Genomic DNA, 25,218 nt, shown 5'->3' with positions numbered 1-25,218 from the left:
GGAGAGGAGATTGTCTTCCCATTGCATTAGACATGAGGAACACCAACCCTATTTCCCACTTTTTTTAGTAAATGCCTTCTTCTAATCCACTTCCATTTCTGGTTTATTGAGGAACTGAACCCTCCTCTTAAACAATTAACTGCATTGGGCACCTGCCAAGTTACAAAAAAAATGAATGGTTAAACATTTATGTTAAAATATTAAGAATGCAAAGTAGCTACCACTCAAAAGACAGGAATTCCAGAATTAAGATTGCCCCATTTAGGAGACCTTAATTCAGACTCCTTGTGTGAATATATTAATTACATGACCATATACTATTTATGGTACATTACCCCTACTCATTAGGATGGACAGTGAGACATTCTCTTGTGTGTAAGGTGCTAGACTGGGACTCCAAAGAGATTAATTCTATTCCTGACTTTGCCAGATTTCCTATGTAATTCTGGGCAAGCTATAATGTTTCATAGGCATGAGGGCCAGATTAAGGCAGCATAAGGAAATGTAACTGTAACTTTGGCATACACTAATTGCCAAGATTGATATTGATTTTGCATCCTTAATGTTCTTTTAAGAAGGTTACACAGAGATGTTTTTTAAGAGTGTTTTCAATTACTTTAAAACATTAAAAAGTTTATATTAACAGCATGTTTAATGAAAACTTTTCAATCCCTCATACTGGAACCAACAAAAGATTAATAACTGAACATGGCTAAACTAAAAGAGAAATTAGGGACTAAGAGCCAAATCAGAGAGGTATTTAAATATGTGAGTAGTCTCAATGAAGTCAATAGAACTACTCACATGCTTAGACATGTCCTTAAGTATTGGAGCCTTAATGTAAATTATGAGAGCAGAAAATACAAGCTAGATTCCACAATATAGTGAAGGTACACTAAGGTTTGAAGAGCATTAAATAATAAAACAATCTGAAAAATATGGCAGCCAGAAGTGTGCCCACAAAGTAGAAAGAGAGCTCTGATAAAGGCTTATCTTAAAATAAAAACCCTAAAATCCTAATTTTTTTTTTAATAATTAAAATAAATGAATGATCACATACACAAAGAAAAATATTACTGATCTGCTGGTGAACTCTTCCACAATACAGATGAGCAAGATACATCACACCTGAATGATTTGTTTTAGAACACGTACATGCTACTCCAGAGAAGCTGTTACAGCATATATCATGTCAAAAATCCATGCCAGAATGCAATGAAGTTCACTAAGCCTTGATTATACACCCCCTTCCATGCTTTGATTTACATCCAGTACATCCTGAATTCTGTTCTCTCTCAGGTATATTCCCATTTTCAAAACCAACCTCATCAAGTCTACCCACCAGAAGTTAAGATGTAGCAGAAAGTCCGAAAGTCCAGTGCATAGGAAACAAAAAAAAACAGGCAAAAAGTAAATAAATAAATTAAAAGGCCTCCCCGCCTTATGAACATGCCAATGTTTCTTTAAAGAAAATCCACTGCTAAAAATATAACAAAGGTACTATATGCGCCTGGATTAGGGAAGTGGAAACAGGATACAGAGCCTTTCACCTCTATACCATTTGTCCAAATAATGGGCACAGGTCAGCAGTTCCTGGAAATCATTACCAATTGATGACTATTCATAGGTCTATGTGAAATAAGTTGGCCTTTGTCATGTTCCTTGTGGAAAAGCATTTACATTACAAAAATAATCAATCATCACTCCATGTCAAGGATGAGGCATATTGGCTAAGTTATACGCATTCAGTGGATAGGAGATTTCTGTTTCCAAGGATGTGTAAGGTCATGTTTGGGACTGAGATGGACCTTGTCAGAACATTAGTTTTATTTTTAAAACCAAGTATTCAAAATATGTATTTGCCAGTTGGAGAACTCACTCAGTCAGTCAATTTTCCTTTAAATAATTTTATTCATGACCAGACTCTAGAGCAGTGGTGGGCAACCTGTGGCCTGTCAGGGTAATCTGCTGGTGGGCCGTGAGACAGTGTTTACATTGACCGTCCGCAGGCACAGCTGCCCACAGCTTCCAGGGGCTGTGGTTTGCCATGTCCCGCAGATCCCAGGAACGGCGAACTGTGGCCACTGGGAGCTGCGGGCAGCTGTGCCTGCCGACTGTCAATGTAAACACTGTCTCGCAGCCTGCCAGAGGATTACCCTGATGGGCCGCGTGCAGCCCGCGGGCCACAGGTTGCCCACCACTGCTCTAAAGAGTTGGGCAAATAATAGATACACAAGATTAGAAAGAAAACCTAGCAAATCATTCATACCTATGGTATTTTCCAGATTGTTAATCTTACTTTACCTCTCTACATATCCATATATAACTTGGGTAACAACACTTTCCTTCTGTGAGGTTTGGTAGAATTTGATTTTTGTTTTTGTATATTTGACAAATAATATCAATATTTATTTTTAAGCATTTTTTTCAAATTTTCTGCTTGCAAAATTATGGGGGGGGGGTCATTAAATAATTATTTAATCAACATCTATTGTAATATTAAAAAGTTAAAGCTTTTTAACAGTTAAAACAAATTGTCAGCATCATATGCCAAAATATACAATGTAAATATCCAAAAATGAAATTGTAATAAATTCTCAAGAGGCATTTTTCTTATTTTGCCTATCTGTACATTTCTATTATTATGGACATAAATGTATTTTCATCAGTTTGTATGTGTGCGGTGAAATCAACGTTTAGCAACATTTAGCGATAAAAAACTAATCCTTCCAAGCCTTCTTATGGCTAATAAACTGTAATACAAATTTAATCTCCTAAACAAACAAACATGCAGTGTTTAAAAAAAGGAGGGAAATTACAATTAAAATAAATAGTCTCGAGAAAGGATTGTTCAAAATATTGAATTGAATATTTCTATCTTTAAAATAATTAATTCAAACATGATTTACTATGCTTTGAGTTGAACTAAATGAAAATTTAAGATTTTGTTTTCTGTTAGAGAAAGCACTCAAACTACTAAACTTGAATGATCAAATACACATTCTCATACTGTGAGACCATCACATAAAAAAATACTTGTACCTGCCCAACAATAGTGTCTTGGCTGATAATTCCACATATATATGAAATCATTACCATTTACCTATAAGTGGACTTTTCTGATAGTAGCATATTCTGCTAGCTGACTCTGTACATGCACAGAAAGAGAATAGTTTTCACTCTCTCCAGTCTTCTCAAATGTTTTCAACTGTCAGTTCTGTCTTGACCTAGTAACTTGCAGCTCTATAGTAATCTAACTCTTAAGAAAATGGATCATTAATGGATCTATGAAGGACACTATTTTGGGGAATTCAAGTTCAACCTCAGGTTTAACTTTCACAACTACAGAGAATTCAAGGCACAATACGCAGGTTAGGTGTTTTATCTCTAAAGTTTGAAAACAAACAAGTATAAAACCCACTAACAGGAAAACTCATGCAAGTTATGGATTTATTGTTTAACAAGATTTGTCTCCTCACTGAGAATAAGCACTTAAAATAAATAACTGAACAAACAGCTCTTTTAACATATAGAAGTCAGCCCACAAATTTTCAATTTGCAGTATTAGGGCAACAATGTTCAGTGAAAAATGCACAATGAATTCCAACTGACTGCCCTGCGGCAAATCTCAAGTGGTAGGATTGACTCAAGGCTTGCTACTGTTGCTGCCATAGCTTTGGTTGAATGAGCTTTATTTTGACCCTTAAGTGACAAACCTGCCAATAAGTAACAATGAAAGATGCAAAGGAACATTTTGACATACTGCTCTTCGACACAGGCTTACCTCAGCACTGGTGACAAAAAAACAACACAACAAAAAAACCTAAAAGCTGAATGGTCTTTCTAAAGGCTCTGTTCACTGCAAGTTAAAAAAAAAAAAAAAAAAAAAATCAATAGCATTTTTAAAATCCACAAAAGACCTCACTTGGCTTATAGTGTGGCTGGACAATTCATTCGGATGGAATTGACATTACCTCTAAGGGATTTCTTGCTTTTTCTATTGAAAGTAATTCAATTCAAACAACACATAGATGTGATATTTGGATTTTGAGTTGACTGATCACAAATAGGATCTCAAGATCTTTTGAGAGAAATTTAAAAAACAAAACAGGGATTTGTCAGGAGTGCAGCATATGCTGTTAATGCCATTTGATCTGATATTTGTTCCATGGTCTTTGCTGACACCTGTTGGCTTATTTTTTGTTTGTTTTTTAAAATCATCTCCTCTTTTAGGGCTTGTCTTCACTACTTGTATAAGTTGACCTAAATTACGCTACTCCAGTTACGTGAATAATGTAGCTGGAGTCGACATAGCTTAGGTCGACTTACCCCGGTGTCTTCACTGTGCTGCGTTGACATGAGACGCTCTTCGTTCGACTTACCTTACTCTTCTTGGGGAGCTGGAGTATCGGAGTCGACCAGAGAGCACTCTGCCATCGATTTAGCAGGCCTTCACTAGACCCACTAAATCAACACCCACTTCATTGACTGCAGCAGCGTCAATCTCCCCAGTAGTGAAGACAAGAGCTGAGTGTCTTGAGCATTCTGCCTAAAGAAATGTCTAATAGCTCATCTCTATAATGAACCTGAAATTACATTACTGAAAATCCTCACATCAGGATCTATTATTATTATTACAGTTCTAACCAGAGGACCCAATCAGAATCAGGGGTCTGTTGTGCTAGATGCTATTCGAAGTCAAAGATAAACTTAGTCCCTATCCCCAAAGAACCCACAAGCTAAGAAGGCAAGAAAGAGTGGAGAAAAGAGAGAAAGTTACATAAAAAACAAGTTATAAACATGTTTTAGCCCCTCAGTCTAGTCATCATACCCTGGCAGATTGATTGTTGGTGTTAAAGCAGAAGTGGGTTATAAAATTGTCGTGGAAGAGGAAAGGGTAGTAGCCTTTTTGATCATTGCAAGTGTAAGGGGAAGGGTGGGAGACAGCTGGGAGAGGTTTGTTGGACAGGCACATAACTGGGTGCTCAAATTGGCATTATTGACAGAGTAGAGGGTAGAGTGCCAAATAAACTGGCACTACATAATTTGGGTGGAGGGGAAGTGGACACAACTCACACTGGATTTAAAAAAAAAAAAGTGTTTTTTTTTTCCTTTTTGTTAGTGCAAATACGAGTGCATATTCGTAAGAGTATAAAAATATTCTTATACTTATCGGATACATGACATCTTGGTTTAAATTCCAGAACCTATTTATATTTTGATCATTAACTAATATTGTGTCTGCATCTTACTGTGCTGAGCACCCAACAACTGGAGAGCAAACGTTGCTGACTCACTCACACAGTTATGGAAGACACCTGGGACTCTTATCTGCTCTGAGTGGCTGGCAAAAGCCTACATCTAACTTTTAATAGAAGTAATTAACTTTCTTGCTTCTTTTCTAGTCAACAGTTATGACATCTAATACGCTGAACAAAATTTCCCTAAAAAAGATGCATACTTTCTCTTTAAGGACAGGAAAATCTTGCCCCAAAGGCTCTCTTCTAGGGGTGTTAAGCAGAAGATTGAAAAAACAGCTTGGACACCTTGATTTTCTTCCTCTTTTCTATTCCAGATAACAGAACCCATCTAAATATATCCTTGGATTCTGTTGGTAGACAAACTCAAGCTGGCAGAAAGCAACAAAAAGCCTCAGATAGGGCAAGTAACTGGGTCAAGCCCTGATGAACTTTATCGAGTTACCATAGGTAAGGAAGACTATGACATATGACAAGGGTAAAATTCTCATTCTTAGAATCTCAGATTTTCTCAGGTGCTTTATCTAAAGCTTCCATACAACATGGTTTCACGACATCTATTTTGAGAAGATTAAGTTGGGTAATTTTTCTATTTTATTACAAAAGGAAATTCTGCAAGAACATAATATGTTTCTACATTTTTGAAGTATAAAATACACTTATAGTTTATATTACTTCCGCTATTAAAAGATCAAAGAATTAAAAGATATTGTTTACTCATAAATAGTTCATTAACTTGGTGACTAAAAGCATGCAAAAGCCTTCCCTTCCTAGAAATTATGGCTTTTGAGTTCATATACTCAATTGTATCGTATATGTCACTGAATACAAATATGATCAGAAAGAACATCCCTGAATCAAATATGGTATTTATTGGTAGCATGACCTTCAATTTCTAAAAGAATGCAATACCTAGCATATCCAAAGGCAACCCAATATGTAAATAAAACCTCTTTTAAAGACATATTATGGGCCAAAGCTGATTGAATAATATGAAAATCTATTCATATACTTTTTTACAAGGAACTGACTCAAGCTTTGATCCATATTCATAGTGGTTTTTGTTCACTTTCCAGGGAAAGTTCATACAATACGTTCCTTTTCACAAATGTTTGGGGAAGTACTAATATAGAAATTGCCATACTGGAAGAGCCCAGTGGTCCATATAGTCCAGTACCTTGTCTACTGATGGCCAGTGCCAGATGTTTCAGAGGAAGTGGCAAGAAATCTCTTACTGAACAATTATGGAATAATTTCCCCATGAGAGAAATTTCCTCCTAGCCCTTAGTACTTCTGCTTTGAAGCACTAAGGTTTATATTTCTTATTAAAAATATTAAAATAGGAAATTTTATTCACGTGAAAAATAGATTTTGGTGTGTGTGAACAACATACTTGTGTGCAAATTAATGTATTTGTGCTAGAACTGCATGCTTGGCCAACTATCAGACCGACTTTTTGGGTTTGTGAGTGAAGGTGTTAAAAGGGAGAGATTAGAGAGCATTTACATGCACTGGCTGCCCTATGAAATAAACAAATAGTACATCAGCATGAGCAACAGTGAGGAGGAAAAAAATGGAAGACAGGGAAAAAAAGAGACTCACATAGCATAAAGGACCTTTGCCTGGAAACAACTCGAAAGTTTTTGCAGCACCAGAATTTGGCGTAGTAGTAAAGTCCATGAAATGCACCAATCCCGTAATCTCAAATGGATTTTCCCAAAACACATTGGTTTAGATAAAACAAATGTATTAACTACAGAAAGATAGATTTTAAGTAGTTACAAGTAGTGAGGCATAATAGTCAGAACTGGTTACAAGAAAATAAAAATAAAACACAATGAGTGTCTAATTTAACAAGTAAGTGGAGTCAAAGCAAAAGTCTGTCTCACCACATATTCCAGCAGTTTTACTGACTGAATTCCTCTCAGGCCTGGTCTACACTACAGAGAGTTAGGTCGATGTAGGGCAGCTTATGTCAACCTACTTATGTCATTGTACACACTACAGACTTGGTTCCGCCAATATAAGTGCCCTATTACACCAACATAATAATTCCATCTCCAAGAGAGGCGTAGGGCTTATGTCAGTGTAGTTAGGGTGACACAGAGTCTGTGTAGACACCGCATTACTTACATTAGCTGTTGGCTGCTCACAGCTTGGGCTGTCACCCCAGTTTGGGTGGGGAGCCCCAGTTAGAGCCCAGTTGCCCCAGGCTCCCAACTCCTGGCCGCTACCTGAGCTCCCCACTCTGGGGGGAGGAGAGGGCGGAGAGCCCAGGTGGCCAAATGTCTTCATTTGCTGTGCTGGTACATGCTCTGTAGCTAGATATACCCGCATGCACATCACCTTTATTTGTATGCAAGATTACAGCTAGCATGTCAGGAGTGGTATCCCAAGCTTCTGCACATCACAGGAAGCATTATAGGATCCTTCCTCTTTGCTATGTGCTGGTGGTACTGCTGACATCTTCACAGATTTGGCAATGGCAATTTCTTCTCACTGCTCTCTCCTGCCCAACTTGGTGGAAGACATGGAGCAAGTGACCAACAATGTGGTTCCGCTCCTGCGACAAATTTGTCTGGATTGCAGTAAACGACAGGTGAAAACCCTGAGTAAACGGACTCTAACCTTTTTCCACAAGTCAAAGGCAAGTGAGTGGTATGGTGATGGATTCAGTGATGCCCTATGACACAGAGGCACAGGAAATTGCTGGTGGTGTGACTGAATGGCCATGACTTGACTACTGCTTCTGGAATAGGAACAGTATAGATGTAAGGTCCCAGTGCTGCTGGAGAAGTTGTGGAGGACACTGAACTCTGACCACATATTTATGAGAACCCAGGTGTATTCGGCTGACCATGTGGTTGCTCTCTACATGTCCACACGTAGTGGTGAAAAGAGTGCAGCAGAAAACTGTTCCAGGGTGATCAGCACAGCTCATTACTACAGATAAGAAGGGAGGACAGAAACCTTCATAGATTTGGGCAGGGTAAGGCAGGAAAGGGTTCAGTACATTGTGGGAACAGGGCTTGAGGACTCCTGAACTCAGGACACAGAACACGCCCTTTAGCCCCGTCCATACTACACACGGTCATGGGTGTGGGGCCATGCCACCGCCCGAGGCGTATTCATACCCACACCCCTCAGGTCTGCTAATGTTCTTTCCCCAGACATGTCTTGAAACCTGTGTTTTTGGGGTTTAGATATGGATGGTAAGGGGGCTCTGGCACAACCATATGCATGGACCCGAGTCCAGAAACAAAGTAGATATAGTTTATGAATATGTTGCCCAAGTCTCTTGTTCCTAGTCTATAGAGAGGTGCAAGTCTTGGACTCCAATCTTTATCTTACTTTTACTTCACTTTGTATTTTCTTTGTTTTTCATTCTCTAAATTGTTGCAACCAGAACTACACACAACATTCAAAATGTTGTCATAACAAGGCTATGTAGTCCACCAGCGTTAGATATTATTAATCTCATATATGCATTCAGGTCAGCATCAACAAGCCCAGCATTTTCTTTGTTGACCTGTGAATTGATATTTAATTTGCTACCATCCCAGTTACATTTTTTGTTTTTATAGATTTGCTTCTACCAGGTAGAGAAAAATATAAAATTGGGAGACAGCTAAGTACACTATATATATATTAATATTAAATCTTTCTCCAACTCTCTGTTGGAAGCCCACTGTAGTAACTTTTTAGAGTCATTCTGCAGTTTAGGTCAGTTCTCCTATGAGGTTGCTATGTGATTGGTGGCATTCACCAATTGTGTTATGATAAAATATTAAATACTATATTATGGGTCCAAGCACTAATGTAAGTGGTACCCACTTACAGGTTTTCTACTAAGGTGATGTTCTGTTCTCTGTTTCAGACACAACGTCCAATCTTAGGTTTTTCTCTATCATCATTGTATCAAACCACTGATCTATCTAGTATTCATTTACTTGGTTTCTGGGCAATCACCCGCACCCCATGCTAATACTGACAGAGAAATGGTAGCATTCAATGTGTTGGGAATTAATCTAAGCAAAACCTCCCTCCTTCCAATAACCCAAAACAAAACCTGCTGCAAAATTCTCTCCCTCAACCTATCCTATCAAAACTAGAGGCAAGATGAGGTCACAGTAGCTGGGAATGACAGGCTCAATGGCTCCTTCCTAAAAATGACAACAGAAGCTGTCTGGATAGAACTGGTCCCAGTGGGGAAAGCCTTCCTTCAGCAAGTGGGGACTGGAATTAGGGGCTAATGTGAAAAGAATTACTGGCAAGAACTCCAGTTGGAAGGAGACTCCTTGAACTCAGCACTCTGACCTTTTCACATTCAAAATTTGCCCTCTTTGCTTTAGTCACCAGTATTACAGTTTATTGGGTCAATGACTGGGACACTATGGGCATGTCTAGACAAGGAAAATAAAATCAACTTTATAAATGTGTCTAGCTAACACATTTTAAGGAACGTCTTTAAACACTAGCATAGAGAAGGTTTAAACACTTTTAAAAACCTATTAGGTCTTTGTGACCAACCTTAGATCCCCTTCATGTTGACTATGACCAGCTAACAAGTTTCTAGAACTGTCAAACTTTGTCTCAAAAAGAAAAATGTGTCACTTTTCTGGAATAAAAGAGTAAAGTGACAAGCCATATGTGCTGCTGGAAACCATGGTAGAAGTTGAAGGGACTCCAAATTGAAATTCAGTCAATTTTCAAAAATAGAAGTTTAGAAGTAATATTAGGAATTATACCTTCCCTGAGTTTCTATGCCAATTTTTCTGGTTTTACTATGACATTTACTTATTTAAAAAAATGTTTTCCTTTCTTTGCTGATATAAGACAGATCCACAATCAAACATTACACCACTATCACAAAAGGAACTCTACCTACCAGACCTCCCCATGGCTGATTCAGTGATGTAGGGAAAATTTCTTCCCTGTCCCCAAAAGGTTATTACACTACTCTTATTACCAACAGCATATCCAGAAACCCAATTCCAACACTAAACTAAAAAGGAGAGGAGGGAACATTGGTGGAAACAACAGTAACAGATCATATAGTAGCTTACATGGATGTGCAGGAGCAATTGGCTTCTACAGCACTTTAAGAACCAGCTGTGACGTTGCACTCCATATGCTTTATGAAAATATGCTTATGAATGTGAATATGATGCAACTGGAATATGCTTTAAGCAAAAGGTCACTTGTAAGGTATCATTTCAAAGTTTATAATCTACTGAGTGTGTTCATCCTATTTGCATATATTATTTCTATGTCTGGAGTTAGGATAATAAGATATAAACTTGTATTACTGATGTAAACATATTAAGTGGAAGCCATTAAGGGTGCTTCAGAATCAATGAACTGTAAATGGCTATGTGTACGTATGGGCCAGCCCAGGAAGAATGGAGGCTGGGGTCTCAGAGGACATTTGATCATGTCACATGATACTGGAATCCATCTTAAATCTGGTACTTTTCCATTTAGAAGGAGGGGTGGGGACCCAGACAGACAAAAGATTCCCGCCTTGTGCCAAAGCTATAAAAGAGGGTGGAGCAGGACAAAGGGTGCCAGTCAGGAGAAAGACCCTGCTTACCTTCTGAGATGTCTGCTGGAACTAACAAGAACTGTACTAGGGGGAAGGATTGGGCCCAGACAAGGAAGGAGTTTAGTCTGTGACAGAAGCTTATTGGAACATCTCTAAGGGTGAGATATTACCTGTAATCAGTTTCTTAATGTATTTGGCTTGGTGACTTACTTTGTTCTGTTATTACTTGAAACCAATTAAATCCTACTTTTTATACTTAATAAAATCATTTTTGTTTATTAATTAACCCAGAGTAAGTGATTAATGCGTGGGGAGCAAATCAGTGTTATAGATGGTGGACAATTTATGAGTTTAACCTGTATAAGCTTTATACAGAGTAGAAAAGATTTATTTGGGGTTTGGATCCCATTGGGAACTGGGTGTCTGGGCGCTGGAGAGGTAACCTGCTGAGCTGTTTTTGGTTAAAGTCTGCAGCTTTGGGGGCGTGGCCCAAACCCCGAGTCTGTGTTGGAGCAGGCTAGCATGTCTGGCTCAACAAGGCAGGGTTCTGGCGTCCCAAGCTGGGAGGGAAAACGGGCTCAGAAGTAATTTCAGCACTCCAGACGACATTCCCAAGGAGACCTCTGTGACCGAACCTGGCACGCCATGAGCCACCGCACAAGAGGAGAGGCACTTCCATGCTTTCACAAGGATGGGGGGCACGCAACAAGGAAGGTGCTGCACAAGTGTTCAAGGGATGCGTTTCCCCTACCCAGCCCAGACTAAGCTACCACTGCTGAAATGGCAGGAACAATATGCCAAAGAGCTGAAATTAGATGTTTGAACTTCTTGAATTTCCTGAGCAGGAGAGGATAAAACATGGGGAAGTACAAAAATTAAGCTTCTGTCCTATTTTACAGCAGCTAGAGAACTCTTCGTTTTCTCAGGGCACGTCTACACTTAAAACGCTGCATCAGTGCAGCTGCATGTTGTAGTGCTTTAACGAAGACACTCTATGCCAACAGTAGAGAGCTCTCCTGTCGGTGTAGTTAATCCACCTCCCCTAGAGGTGGTACTTGTGTCGGCGGGAGATCTCCTGCTGACATAGCCCTGCCTACACGGTGCCAGGGGTGGGGGGAGGATTAGGTCAGTATAACCACGTTGCTCAGAGGTACAGATTTTTCACACCCCAGAACAATATAGTTATACTGATATAGGTCTGTAATAGAGACCAGACCTTAACTTTTCTCCTGTAGAGAACTGCTGGAAGTTTTAAATCAGACCAGAGATAAAGTTCTAATCAATACCTCCCTAAACTGTGGCTGAATCTAAATACTGTTTCAAAGGCCCTCGTTAGTAAGGCAGGCTGGACATTCTATAGCAGCATCAGTAAATTAAATTAAATGTAAAAATCAATAATGTTATCAGCAGTTTCCACTGAATTTATCAAAATAAATAACACATTTTATTTTACCATGTGCCTGAGAAGTTCACACTGACAATGTGTAACTGCACTGCAGAAGTTGTCAGAGGAAAGCTGGAGGTTTTGGCAACTAGATTAAAACAAGCTAAAGCTTTTGGCTTCTAAACAGGTAAGTCTGGAGTTCTGGCAAGGAGGAAGCAGTTGATGCTTTTGGCCCCAGGGAAGAGATGCTTTTCTACTTTCCCTCCCACTTGCGGACAGGCAGAAAGGGAACTTAAACAATTATTTGGGTCGAGGTAGGAGGATTTGAACTTCGTTTTCAATCTAACCAACCTGTGACAGTGTCCACCTGCACCACTTCCCAGTATTCACTACCATATCCATCAACAGCAAGCACATTAACTGGGTATTTCTGCTTCAACAACCAGCACTGAAGTAGCTGATGTTGACATTTAATTGTCACTGAGTTTGTGTGTTAACACCTCACTGATATGAATGGAGCAGTTCCCACTTCTGAAAACTAAGTCAGGCTGATTGCAGATTCAGGAATACAACAGTACAATGATTTATTTTTGGAAGATTATCTTCACAACAGAAAGGAATAGAATTGTCTCTCTTTTTAAATGAAAAGTTAAGATTCTGATGCATAATTCTAAATCAAGGAATGAATTCTACAGTAAATTCCTCAGCTGTGAACAAATTGTAAAATGCACAGGAATATGATCCACTGTACAAAGCAAGTTCCAGGATCCTGATAATAAAGTATAAACTCTGCTACTTCAACTCTCCACCATTAACATTAAACAGTAAATTAGACTGGTAAAACAGAAAGGCAATCCTCCAGTGGGCGGATCACCATATAGAACAACACGCCTGAACGAAGAAAGAGCTAATATCAAGATCCCCATAGTAAAGATTCTGCACAGTTAGTAGATCTTGTATAAAACAAAATCCCAATTCTGTCAAGTCTGGAACATCCAAAGGTTACGGTGTATCTCAAGATGTTCCCAGAAAACTGAAAAAAGAAGTCTGCTGCTAAAGGTACTGTAATTGTTAATCTTACTGATTCTAGAAACAGGGAGAAAAAGCTAGTAAAGGAATTAAAAATGTAAACAACATTTCACTAATTTTTCCTGAGGTCTGCAACTCAAAGGAGGAGAATAATAAATACAAATAGATTTTAAAATATTTTATTGATGAAAGGGTTCTCCTTATCTATCATTTTTCTAGAAAACTCCAGGCAAAGTATGACATTTTTCTGCAGCGGGAGGTATCCTCTGCACAAAAATTTCTGACGATTCTTGATGGGAAAAGAACACTAACACACACACACACACACACACACACACAAAATGGAACGGAATCATTGAAATGGAACCATATAGTGAAGATGAAATCAGTGTGCTTTCACCACCACACTATGTTGATCTGTGTTCTGTTTAAGAACTGCTATAATTTTTCTACTTTCCATCTAATAGAAAAGCAGCTTGTTTGTTCACCTCTTCTCCCACAAATAGTGGACAGACTTTATATCCTCACTTCTTTTTTCTCCTCTGTGCACATTGATGTTTCTGGTATTAGATGCTCTATTCATTGTAAGGCAATGTGAACAATGAATATGGCAAATAAAACTTATTTTGCTGTGCAATTAATATGTTTTTTATTAGAAGCAATAAAAATCCAGGGTAAAACTATATTTAGATAGAAGTTTTTATTTCAAAAGAGAAAAACCTAAAAAGAAAAAAAAACTAAAGGCTGAAAGAGATTACATGATAATCAAATCTATCATGACAATGCTATTAAACAGTTGAAGATTTCACACTTGATTTTTATCCTCAAGTCTTCCAACTGCATGAAAATGGTATGTGCAAAAGTCTGCTAAGTGCTGACATACTCAATGTCAGCCTAGGATGTAAGAACCTAGGATGGCGAGAGTGGATCCCATTCTGATTGAGATAAAGTTTTTAAAGATTTTATTTTAAGAAACTCATGACTAATCCATTGAAACACTCCCCCTTCTCCCCCCACCCCTTTTTTAACTGTAACTAACATTCTTCAAATCACAGCAACTTGCCAGTAGTTATATAAACAACCATCTGCCTTATTGTATCTTTTCTGTTTTTCACTGTTTTTCAATTTAAAAATGTAAAAACACATTTATCAACAATGTATCATACTCCCATCTGGGTTTTATGAGACGCTCATCACTTCTTTCAAGAAAAGTGCTAACAATAATTATGAAACTATCTCTGAACCCTGCGTACTGTCATGTCACTATGATGAACCTACCGCCAATTGCTGCCTACAAGCTAGAAGGATTCACTGATGCACATCTGACAATCTCTTCAGTAAAAGTCTTTCCAAACATCAGATTTTCAAAAGTGGATTTAACACATGCAAATGAATACTGCACGCAGCTAAGACAAGCATTTATATTTAAATGTAACTTTTCTTAGGTACTATTTAGTGGTCTTCATTCTTCGAATAGCTGTTAGACCAAAAAATGACTAATTGTCTCTCCACCTTCTTTACTCACCAAAAAAAAGTTCATGGTAAACAGACTATTAAAAGTTAAAACACCTGCTGATTATTTAGAGGGATTTTTCCCCTCTGTATCTCTCACTCCCTATCTATTATTAAAGCCATTTGTTTGAAAGCAAGCCTTTTGATTTCAGAGGCAGAAAAGAGGAAGAAAAAGGGAATCCAATTGCAAAGACATGTATTATTGGGGTGTCACAGGGAATACAGCCTATAGTTAAGGTCATCCTCCACCTTCCATTAGAACACTCCATTTTCAGTTACGTATAATTTTGCCAAACTTTTGCCATTTGGGATGAAATTAGCCATTTCACGTGTCTGCCTTAGAATGAATTTATATGACTGAACTGTTTTAGTTGAAATATCCGAGAATGAGGTTAGGAAAAAACACATTGTTGTCCACATGTTAAAAAAAATTCAGAAAAACTGTCCCATTGAGAAACTCTAGCACCACCACGTCTTGGTCTGGGACTTGAAATTTGGCAAGGGACTTCTTTGGTGTCAGGGATGCGCTTTTACTGTCTCTTTGAAAATTCACCCACATTTGGCTAAGTTTTGAACTCTCGGGGTGGAAAAAAATGCAATTCACATATACTAAGTAGAGACTTGTTAGAGCTTGGCAACTTAATTCTTGCCCTGAACTATCTCCATCCCCTCACAAACTCTGCCAACTGACCTGCACATGCTCTATCCACAGAGCATTCTCATCCTGGGGCTCCAGGGGCTGACCAGGATTTTCCCTACAATAGTTTATTTGCTGAAAATCCATTTTTCAGTCGTACAAAACCAATCATGATATTGACACAAATTCAGAGAGTAGTTTTGGCCCCAATTTCCCCCCAGGACTGAGATTCTATTCACAAAATGGCCACAGGAAGAGGAGGTGGGAATAGTGCTGGTCCCATTGCCCCCTCCTTGTAACTTTCAGCCCAGTGGTTAGGACACTCACCTGGAATGTGGGAGATATGGTTTCAATTCCCCCGTCTGCCTGATGTGCAGAATGGATCTGAACATAGGTCTTCTACATTACTGGTGTCCTAGTGTGATGCTCTGTACCTTGGGGGTACACCCAGCACCCCCATGTTCATCTTTATAAAATGATTGTGCAGTATCCAGTGCAAAGTTTGTCATGTTGGGTGTCTTCGGAATGCTCAAACTGCACTGAGCATGGTTGTTATAGTGATGTTATAGTAATCGTTACAGTAATGTTATAGGTTATAATTTCATGTATATAGTTATGAGGCTGAAAATGTATCCTCATGGCTTAAAGCAAGTCCATGCAAAAACTCTCCAAGAATAGGGATGCAGTTCACACCTCGTCAGGGCATGGATGGGGACAAACCAAGCCCAGCCTCGCAGGAACAATGGACACTGGCTTAGGCAGCAACAAAAGAATCTGTTTGACCCTCGAAGGAGTCACCCCCTTCTGGGACTGCAATGAGGTAATGCTCACCTGACTCTGAAGGGGGAAGAGGAGCCAGGAGGAAAGAAAGGACATGATAAAAGGGAGAGACATTTTGACATACTCTTTCTCTTCCACTTACATCTACAGACACCACCACCACCAAGCGACTGAACCACTGATCAAAAGGGTGAGCCTGGCTGAAGAGCAGCCAGCCTGTGGTGAGAAGTATCTAAGTTTATAAGACCATTGAAAGTGTTAAGATCAGCTTAGAATGCATTTTGCTTTTATTTCATTTGACCAAATCTGACTTGTTATGCTTTCACTTATAATCACTTAAATTTACCTTTATAGTTAATAAATCTATTTATTATACCTGAACCAGTGTGTTTGGTTTGCAGGGTGTCAGAAACTCCCCTTGGGAGAACAAGCCTGGTACATCTCAATTTCTTTGTTAAATTGACGAACTCATATAAGCTTGCAGCGTCCAGTGGGCATAACCAGACACTGCAAGATGGAGGTTCCTAGGATTGTTTCTGGGACCGGAGATATTGGCTAGTATCATTCACTTGCAAGTAGCTGGAGTACCTTACATGCCAGAGGCTGTGCGTGAACAGCCCAGGAGTGGGGGTTCTGACAACAGAGCTAGATAAGGCTGGCTCCCAGAGTCAAGGATTGGAGTGGCCTAGCAGATCACCGGTCCACACAACACCAGAGGGGAATATCACACCTAGCCACTGGGTTATGGGATTGACACGGAGTCCCCAGGAGATGCTCTAGAACTGCTCCCCACAAAGCCAGTCAGGATTTTGGGGAGCCTCCTCTCCCTTGGAGCAGACTGTCTTCAGGGCAAGAAGCTCACACGGCTTCACTTTCCTGAGTCTGACCTTGGAGCATTCAGCATATGCCCCTCCATGCGCTTCCCACAGCGAGTCCGCCCAGCCGGGGTCCTGGGGAAGCCAGAGGGTCCTGCACACACCCCCACTTCGCAGTCAGACGGGACTCTTAGCCAGCCAGTAAAACAGAGGTTTAGTAGATGACAGGAACACAGTCTAAAGCAGAGCTTGTAGGTACAGAGAACAGGACCTCTCAGCTGGGTTCATCCTGGGGCCCAGTGAGCCAGACAACCCCATCTGCCCTCACTTCCCATCTCCAGCCAGCTCCAAACTGAAACCGCCTCCAGCCCCTCCTTTCTAGCCTTTGTCTCTTTGGGCCAGGAGGTCACCTGATCTCTTTGTTTATCTTTAGCTATTTCCTGGCTGGGGGAAAGGGCCCCAGCCATTTGTTGCCAGGATACAGAGTCTCCATTTATGCACACTGGAGACTTAAGAAATGCATAGGGGAAACTCAGGCACCCACACAGTATTCAGAGGAAACATTAAGAACAGTCCCACTTCGTCACAGAGATATTCTGGTGTGAGCCCCTCAATATCTTTCTTGTTGAAACTGTTCCAAATTTTATAAATAATAAAATAGTCAGTGAAGTAGAGTCTTCAACTTGGGTCTCCCCATCCTATGTGAGTGCATTAACTACCAGGTTATAGGTCATTCACATGCTCTTTCCCTAGACTAATGTCTATTCATAGTAATTTATGATGACAATGAACTGCCACTATGAAAGAAAATGAATAGTAATTGGGCCAGGGAAAATAATGTGAATGATTCTGGCATTTCCTAAATTTTAAGTGCTTGACTTTGCAACCAATAGTGTTATTTTTAACATAGTTTCTTTTAAATGAATATTTTATTTAAGCATGGGTAACCACTATGGTTGGCATTTTCTTGCAGTTCATGACTGGTTGAAAAGCTGATGGCCTTCAGCTTTGCCTCAGATTGTTAAGCCAACACAACTAAATAGAAACAGAGTAGAAACAGCAGCAGGTCTACCAGAACAGTGCTTCTCAAAGCCGGTCTGCCGCTTGTTCACGGAAAGCCCCTGGAGGTCCGGGCCGGTTTGTTTACCTGCCGCGTCCACAGGTTCAGCCGATCGTGGCTCCCACTGGCTGCGGTTCACCGCTCCAGGCCAATGGGGGCTGCAAGAAGGGCAGCCAGCACATCCCTCGCCCCGCGCTGCTTTCCACAGACCCCATTGGCCTGGGGTAGCAAACCGCGGCCAGTGGGAGCCGCGATCGGCCAAACCTGTGGATGCGGCAGGTAAACAAACAGGCCCGGACTGCCAGGGGCTTTCCCTGAACAAGCGGCGGACCAACTTTGAGAAGCACTGTACTAGAAATGCAAAATTAAAACCAAGACACAATTTTAAAAATATGGAATTGCATCACATGATTATGTAATACAAAGGTGATTTTAACACTTCAAAGGATTGATTATGTTTTCCGCTCAAGGCTATGCTATTCATAAGTGATGAACGTTCTTCTATATCACGATGAAAAATTCTACATTCTTTGTAGATCCATGACATATTCTTGACATATTAACTAAATTCAGAAAAATATTCCACCACTCGATTTAATTTATGCTATCTCAGTAAAGGGAGGTGGTAGTGTAACCAAATTTTTAATACATATTATTTAGGTAATCCCATAGAAATTTTCTGATACAGGTTTTCTGTAATTTACATTTCTTTGCCATATAAATTAGGTGTTTTTTCTTGCATGATGGTGCACTATTTATGTTACATAAAACAAATACTATATATATTTGAGGTGTGTGTGTGCGCATGTGTGTGCGTGTGTGTGCATACATCTCCTTTTTAACACCTGTATCCTCGTCCCCTTCCTCTCCATTCCTCAGTTTCTATAGGAAGGGCATCCTTCCTTTCTGCACATTCTCTAGACTTGTCCCAACTGCTACACCCAGCAATCTCTACTTTGACTATATTTAGCTCCTTGGATCACACTCCATTCATTCCACCATGGCTCAGTCAGAGGAGGAGGAATATTGTCTATGCTGTCCAATCAATCAGGTACAGGAGCACACAATCACTTTTGTGACTAGTGCTCTCTACCCTTTGCTTGAGCCTGCTTAGTCAATGTCTACAGAATTTCTCAGAATATACAAAAATCCTGTTATAACTAGAAAACACCCCTTAATTTTATATATGTTCAATCTTAATAAATATACCCTTGGCACCATCACAAGCAGCAGAGAATTTTAAAAAAAAACTGATAAATTTAAGTACATTTCTCATTATGCAGTCACAGAAACCAGTTCAAGATAATTTATACTATTTATTTTGGCACAGTCGATTGTGAGCTGTTGTGTTTAATATTTTAACATGGTTACACTTGAACAGAAAGTAAATTTCAAAAAGACAAAATGTTTTCTAAATATGTTCACAATCAAATACATCCCTCAGTAATGTGAGTTAAATTTACAGAAAGAGGAAATGAAGACCAAAGCATTTCAAAAAATGAGCCTGATCCCACAGTCAGGCAAAATGGCCAATGAATGAGGAGCAGAGGCAAAGGTTGATCACAGTTTTTTTTGTTGATAGTGCCACGGTCCCTCTCAAGGATGGACAACAAGGGACAAAGTCTCTGAGAAAACAGCACCAATTTGTGCATTAAAGAATTTGTTTTCAGGGAAGGTCTCCAAAAGCCACTGACTACAGCAGAACCAACATACTGACAGGTCACTGTGCTCAAACTGCTCTCTGCTATTGGGCAGGAACAATCAGGGCAGAGCAGTACAGACCCAGACATACATGTTCTTACAGCCCCTGTGGCCAAAAGTATCCTTTCATGTCAACTCAATGCTACGGCTTCCCATGCATAAGAAATAGGACACAGAAACTGGAAAGCCACTTTCTCGCACAACTGAAAGAGGTATTATACGCTCCAGAGCAAATTCACCACATCTCTATAGAATACTTCAGTAAGCAAAGGGAAAGAAAATAACACTGAAGCATCTTATTCCAAACTATCCTGACTGAAAGTAAAAGATTTGGAAAAACCATTTGCCAAAACAAAAATGGTCAAATCCAAACATTTATTTTAGCAAACTTGATCACTCTCTCCACCAGCTGAAGACAAGAAGAGAAATGAGCAGATTCAGCTAATATGTCCCCTCCATATGGAAAATGATGTCACAAGAGTTTAGTACCTATTCTTTGGCTGGCGGAGAGGAAAGTCATAGAAATTATGTATTTTTTTTAAAAAAAAGCTATCATAAGATATGAAAAATACTCTTTTCTGTTAGTTTGCAGTGTTGTTGTAGCTGTGTTGGTCCCAGATATTAGAGACAAGGTGGCCGACATATCTTTTATTGGGCCAACTTCTGTTGGTGAAAGAAAGACTTTCACCCACCTTGTCTCTTTTCTGTTTGTACTGTCCAAACTATATTCTACTTTAAACACAAAAGAGGGTTAAAAGATGTAGTTTAAGTCCTGGACTACAACACTATAAATTACACAGTAAATAATTTAAATTATTGTTAGAGCATTAAAATGCAGAACATTTTTTTAAAGAACAAGTAGGAATTAAAATAATTTCATTTCTACCTATATTTTAATACACAGAAGAAAACTACAGCACGCACAGTGTACACACACACACACACACACACACAGCATATACCTCTCCAAGAGCTTCGTAGCGCTTTTGGTTCCATCTATGCAAATCTTCACGGTAGTTAAAAACAAATGGCTCCCCAGTTTTTATATGCCTTAATTGCCCCTCTATAAAAGAAACAATAATATTAGATTTAAATATACATTTTAAGAGTTTTAAAAGCAGAGGTAACAATTCACTGTTGAAAGCAAAAGAATGTTCATGTGAAAGTAGAACCACTTTCATTCATATATCACATTATTCTCCCTCCCTCCCCAATTACAATGTAGGGCACTTAAACCAAATGGACCGCAGCAAGACCACCATCACATTCACTTCTAAATCAAGTGAAGCACGAACGGTGACATATTGAGCTTTAAGCCCAAATTTCAGCCTGGCAACTTGTTATACAACTAATATTTGTGTCCCTAAAAAGTATGCCCCAAAATGAAGAATTAGCAGCTGAATGGTACAAAATCAGACTGTTAGCTAACCAACCAGGTAATTATATACCAACTATCATATGTACTCAATTAAATTGCATGTGCAAAAAGCGTGAGTGGCACATTGCAGTGCAAAAAGGAAAAGAATTTTTGAAAATTAAGCTCTTAATCTCTAAAACATAGTTTCAGTTACAAGTCAAATGCCTTAGCACCCCAATGCAATCAAGCAGGGGACTTTAGTTCAGAACACACCTTGGAACTCTTACACCTTGAGTTAATAGAAGAAAAATGATGCAGCATGTCGAAGAAGAATGTGCACACCACAGCAATTTTTTTTTAGAGCAACATTACAATCTCTTAGTTTCAGAGCTGAAGAATAGTAGCACATTCAGCTACAGATGAAGGAAGGGATTAGATGGAGATGACTGAGGAATAAAATGGCAGCCCACAAAGACTGGGATAGGGAGACGTATATCAGATATTTTACCAGTTATATTTTAACTTATTAGCCAAAATAAAAAACATAAAATGTTATGGCCACAAAAGGTAGTACAAAGTTGTGTTTAACAAGAGAAATGATTAAAAACAATATCTAAGCATATTATCCTAAAATGTTGAAATATCTGAAGGAAAGAAGCATGGTTTATTAGCAGAAATTTTTCTACTTTGCAACATGAAGACAAAGACATTAACTCAGCTGATATCTCCTTGTGAATTCTAAGCTTTGATAAAGAATTCTGTGCATGAAAAGGTTGCTTAAAAGAAGATTAGTTTTGAAAACTCCTGAAGCTGCAAACAAAATATTTGAGAGCTTTCTGTTGTCTTCAGTGTACCTGCTTATAAACCTGCTCATTTAATAATAGAAGAGGTTTGACTTTCTCAGCCCTGCCATTACCTCAGTTTCAGTATATTTTTCCAATTACTATCCTCCAGGGAAATGTTCCTTCCCAAGTTCGTATCCAATATCTCAGGTCCCAATATCCCTCTCTTCATGGAATCATCACCATACTCTAAGACGTCTACATTTTTTAAATTTCTAGGCTCAGTTGTTGCTTCTTAGCTAGTTACTATTCAGTATAGCTTGTTTTAAAGCAGGTTACTGATGAAGTTCTTATCTCCCTAAGGAATCATAGCAAATATCTAGTAAGAACTGTAGTTTATTTTCAAGTATTCCTAAAATGTTTGGAAACCCCATCTTCTCAAATTCTACAAAGCAGAAAATAAAACAGCTTACTTACTACTCCTTCACAAAGAGAAACATACAGATTATGATATAAAAATGTACTACAGTACATATAAATTATAAATATCAGAGCAAAACATATCCCTTTGGCAATACCCTAACCGGAAGCATATGCTATAGGGTTTGTTACTCCCTAAGGAAGTCACTCAGGCTATTACATTAGTGATGGAACTTTTAATAATATAATTCTAAACCATCATCCCCCCTCCATTCAGATTTCAGCCCCTCTCCTTTTAGAAACCACATGTGCACCATTAACTCTGAAGTCAGTCGAGCAGACAGACAATAGTAGAGGCTGTACATATCTTTAAAAACAAAACTGAAAAGTGAGAGTTAACCCCTCCCATCAAAGAATGAGCATCACTTTCATGACACTTTTAGTCTCTAAGTACCTTCCTTTGAAAGCCATCAGGATATTAAAAAGCTAAGTGTTGCATAAATGACTATCATTTAAAGGAAAGCTTTTTTTTTTCCTCCTTAAAAGTGGAAGGTGTAAAAAAGACAGCATTAGAAACTAAAGTTCTCTATTCACAGAACAGACACTGCATGGCAATAGGAGTGTAAACTTCCCAGTCTGCCCTACTACAGGTTTCAAACAATTTTGTAGGAGCCCCTTCTGGGAATCTGATTTTTTTTAGCCGCCATGCCTATTCAACCCTTCATTTCTCATCCGAGATTGATAATATGGGTACCAACTGTGATGATGGATTTTATAATGTAGATATTAGACAATTATAAAAACCACCAACATATTTAACATACATCACCAAATAGATGGTGGTAACTTGTGGTCTCTACTAACGTATCCTGGATTCAAACTTGTGACCTGTAGTAAAAGACAGCATCCCATTGCTAATTCAGAGATTTATTCTGTTTTCCCAGAGAATGCCCTTCTGAAGAACTATTTTCCCATCAGCAGACATGGAATTTTCAAGCTTAACTCAAATGCATAAATTGCTATCTAAATTATTAATAATACAGTAGTAGTTTTCTCCATCAATGAGTAAATTGAGTCTGTAAGTAAAATATCACTAGTGGTAGGGACATCAATTTAATTTTAAATGTTAAAAATAAATAGCTTTAGAAATAATGTTTACAATTTTTGAATCAAATATTTCATAATGAAAGAAAGGAAGTTGGAACAATCTACATATGTATATATTGTACAAATCTAAATGATGGAACAATGTGTTGGACCAAGGACTGTTTGACAATTCTGCAAAATTTGAAATTACTTAGCTAGATTTCTAAGAGCATTATTGTGACACTGGTAGGCTAGATGCCAGCTCTTGCCCAGGCTGCAGGAATTAGTTAAGAACTGACAACATCAGAGCTGGAAACCAGATCAGGTCACCTGTATGTTGGTTTTGTTTGTATGTTGCTGCATGCATTAATCTCACTTATAATATCTACATCCCACGTTATAAGATAATATTTAAATGTTATGGTCTGTAACTGTAGAAGTGTTGCTCCGAAATGGTAAACCCGAACAGTCAGGAGAGAAATATCCTGATTATCACGACAAAAAGTTTTTTTTTCTCCTGCTGATAATAGCCCACTTTAATCGATTAGTCTCAGAGTTAGTATGGTAACACCCATTTTTTCAGGTTCTCTGTATGTGTGATAGATAGATAGATAGATCTTCCTACTGTATTTTCCACTGCATGCATCTGATGAAGTGGGCTTTAGCCCACAAAAGCTTATGCTCAAATAAATTTGTTAGTCTCTAAGGTGCCACAAGTACTCCTCGCTGATACAGACTAACACGGCTACCACTCTGAAACCTATTACTAAGTGTGAAATACTAGTTTGCCACAGGAGGTGTTATCTCCTGCCCAACAGAGTAAGGCCCATAGGTACCAGAAAAACCACTGTGGACTCATTGTGGAAATGACTTTGTTTATTGCTCCCCCGACACCCATGAAGAGGGGACGTGCATGTGAACTTGTCCCATCATCTTGAGCTCTGGGGGAAAATAAATAAAAATCCCTGACATGAAGAAACTGCATCTTTTTGGCTGTTTGAACTCTGAAGGGCCAGAGATTCTAAACTTAAGCCAGAGTCTCCCCTGAAAGACACTTTGATCACAACAACTATGTCACTCTTAGGATTTAGATGATAACTCACTTATGTGTATATGTTTGCTTGCTTTAACCTGTAAATAACTCTCTCATTTCTTTTTCCTAGTTTAATAAAATGTCACGTAGTTTATTACAGGATTGGGTACAAGTATTGGCTTTGGTACAAGATCTAGGGTACCAACTGATCTGTGATAAGTGACTGGTCTCCTGGGACTGGAAGCAACCTGAATGTGGTGTGTTTTTTGGTGTAAGTGACTATTTATCACTAAGTCTGGTTTGTCTTGGTGACTATCCGTGATTCCATGGTAAGACTGTTATAGTGATCCACGAGTTCATATATGTTACTGTCTTGGTAAAATCTAATTATAGAACACACCACCAGTTTGAGGTGTTTGCCCTGTTTTTGACAGTCTGCTCTGAGGTAGGCACTCATGGTCATGAGCCACTCCAGACAGCGTAAAAGTTATATTTAAGGATAAAACTTTATTTCTTAACAGAAAAATATGAAATTCTAGCAAGGCTTTACAAGGTATAATCCATTTTCTAATAATCTGTTAATATTATACAATTTCCAAGTAGAATCTTCACAAAGCACATTCTACTTACTTTCATTAAAGGCATACTCAAATCCTTCAAGTGTATCGGGAAACTCAAGTGGTGGCTCATCTTTTTTCATCAGTTCATCCAAGTCTATTCTAGACAATAAATCTAAAAAGAAAAACACAGCATTCGAGTATCAGAGGGGTAGCCGTGTTAGTCTGGATCTGTAAAAGCAGCAAGAGTCCTGTGGCACCT

The 25,218-nt window shown here is 38.8% G+C and overlaps 1 protein-coding gene across 3 annotated transcripts in view; it reads right to left on the bottom strand.

Annotated features, from left to right (window-relative positions):
- FAM172A (family with sequence similarity 172 member A) overlaps positions 1-25,218 on the bottom strand; it is a 350,899-nt gene that overhangs the window by 289,629 nt on the left and 36,052 nt on the right. For all 3 annotated transcript variants that reach the window (XM_054031751.1, XM_054031750.1, XM_054031752.1), the window contains exons 3-4: positions 25,030-25,131; positions 20,684-20,784 (exon numbers count right to left, since the gene is read on the bottom strand). In XM_054031751.1, coding sequence (XP_053887726.1) covers positions 20,684-20,784; positions 25,030-25,131 — 203 coding nt within the window. The remainder of the gene's footprint in view (positions 1-20,683; positions 20,785-25,029; positions 25,132-25,218) is intronic.

Source organism: Malaclemys terrapin, chromosome 6, assembly GCF_027887155.1.
Source record: "Malaclemys terrapin pileata isolate rMalTer1 chromosome 6, rMalTer1.hap1, whole genome shotgun sequence".
Taxonomy (NCBI): domain Eukaryota; kingdom Metazoa; phylum Chordata; order Testudines; family Emydidae; genus Malaclemys; species Malaclemys terrapin.
This window is presented reverse-complemented; position numbering and strand designations above follow the sequence as displayed.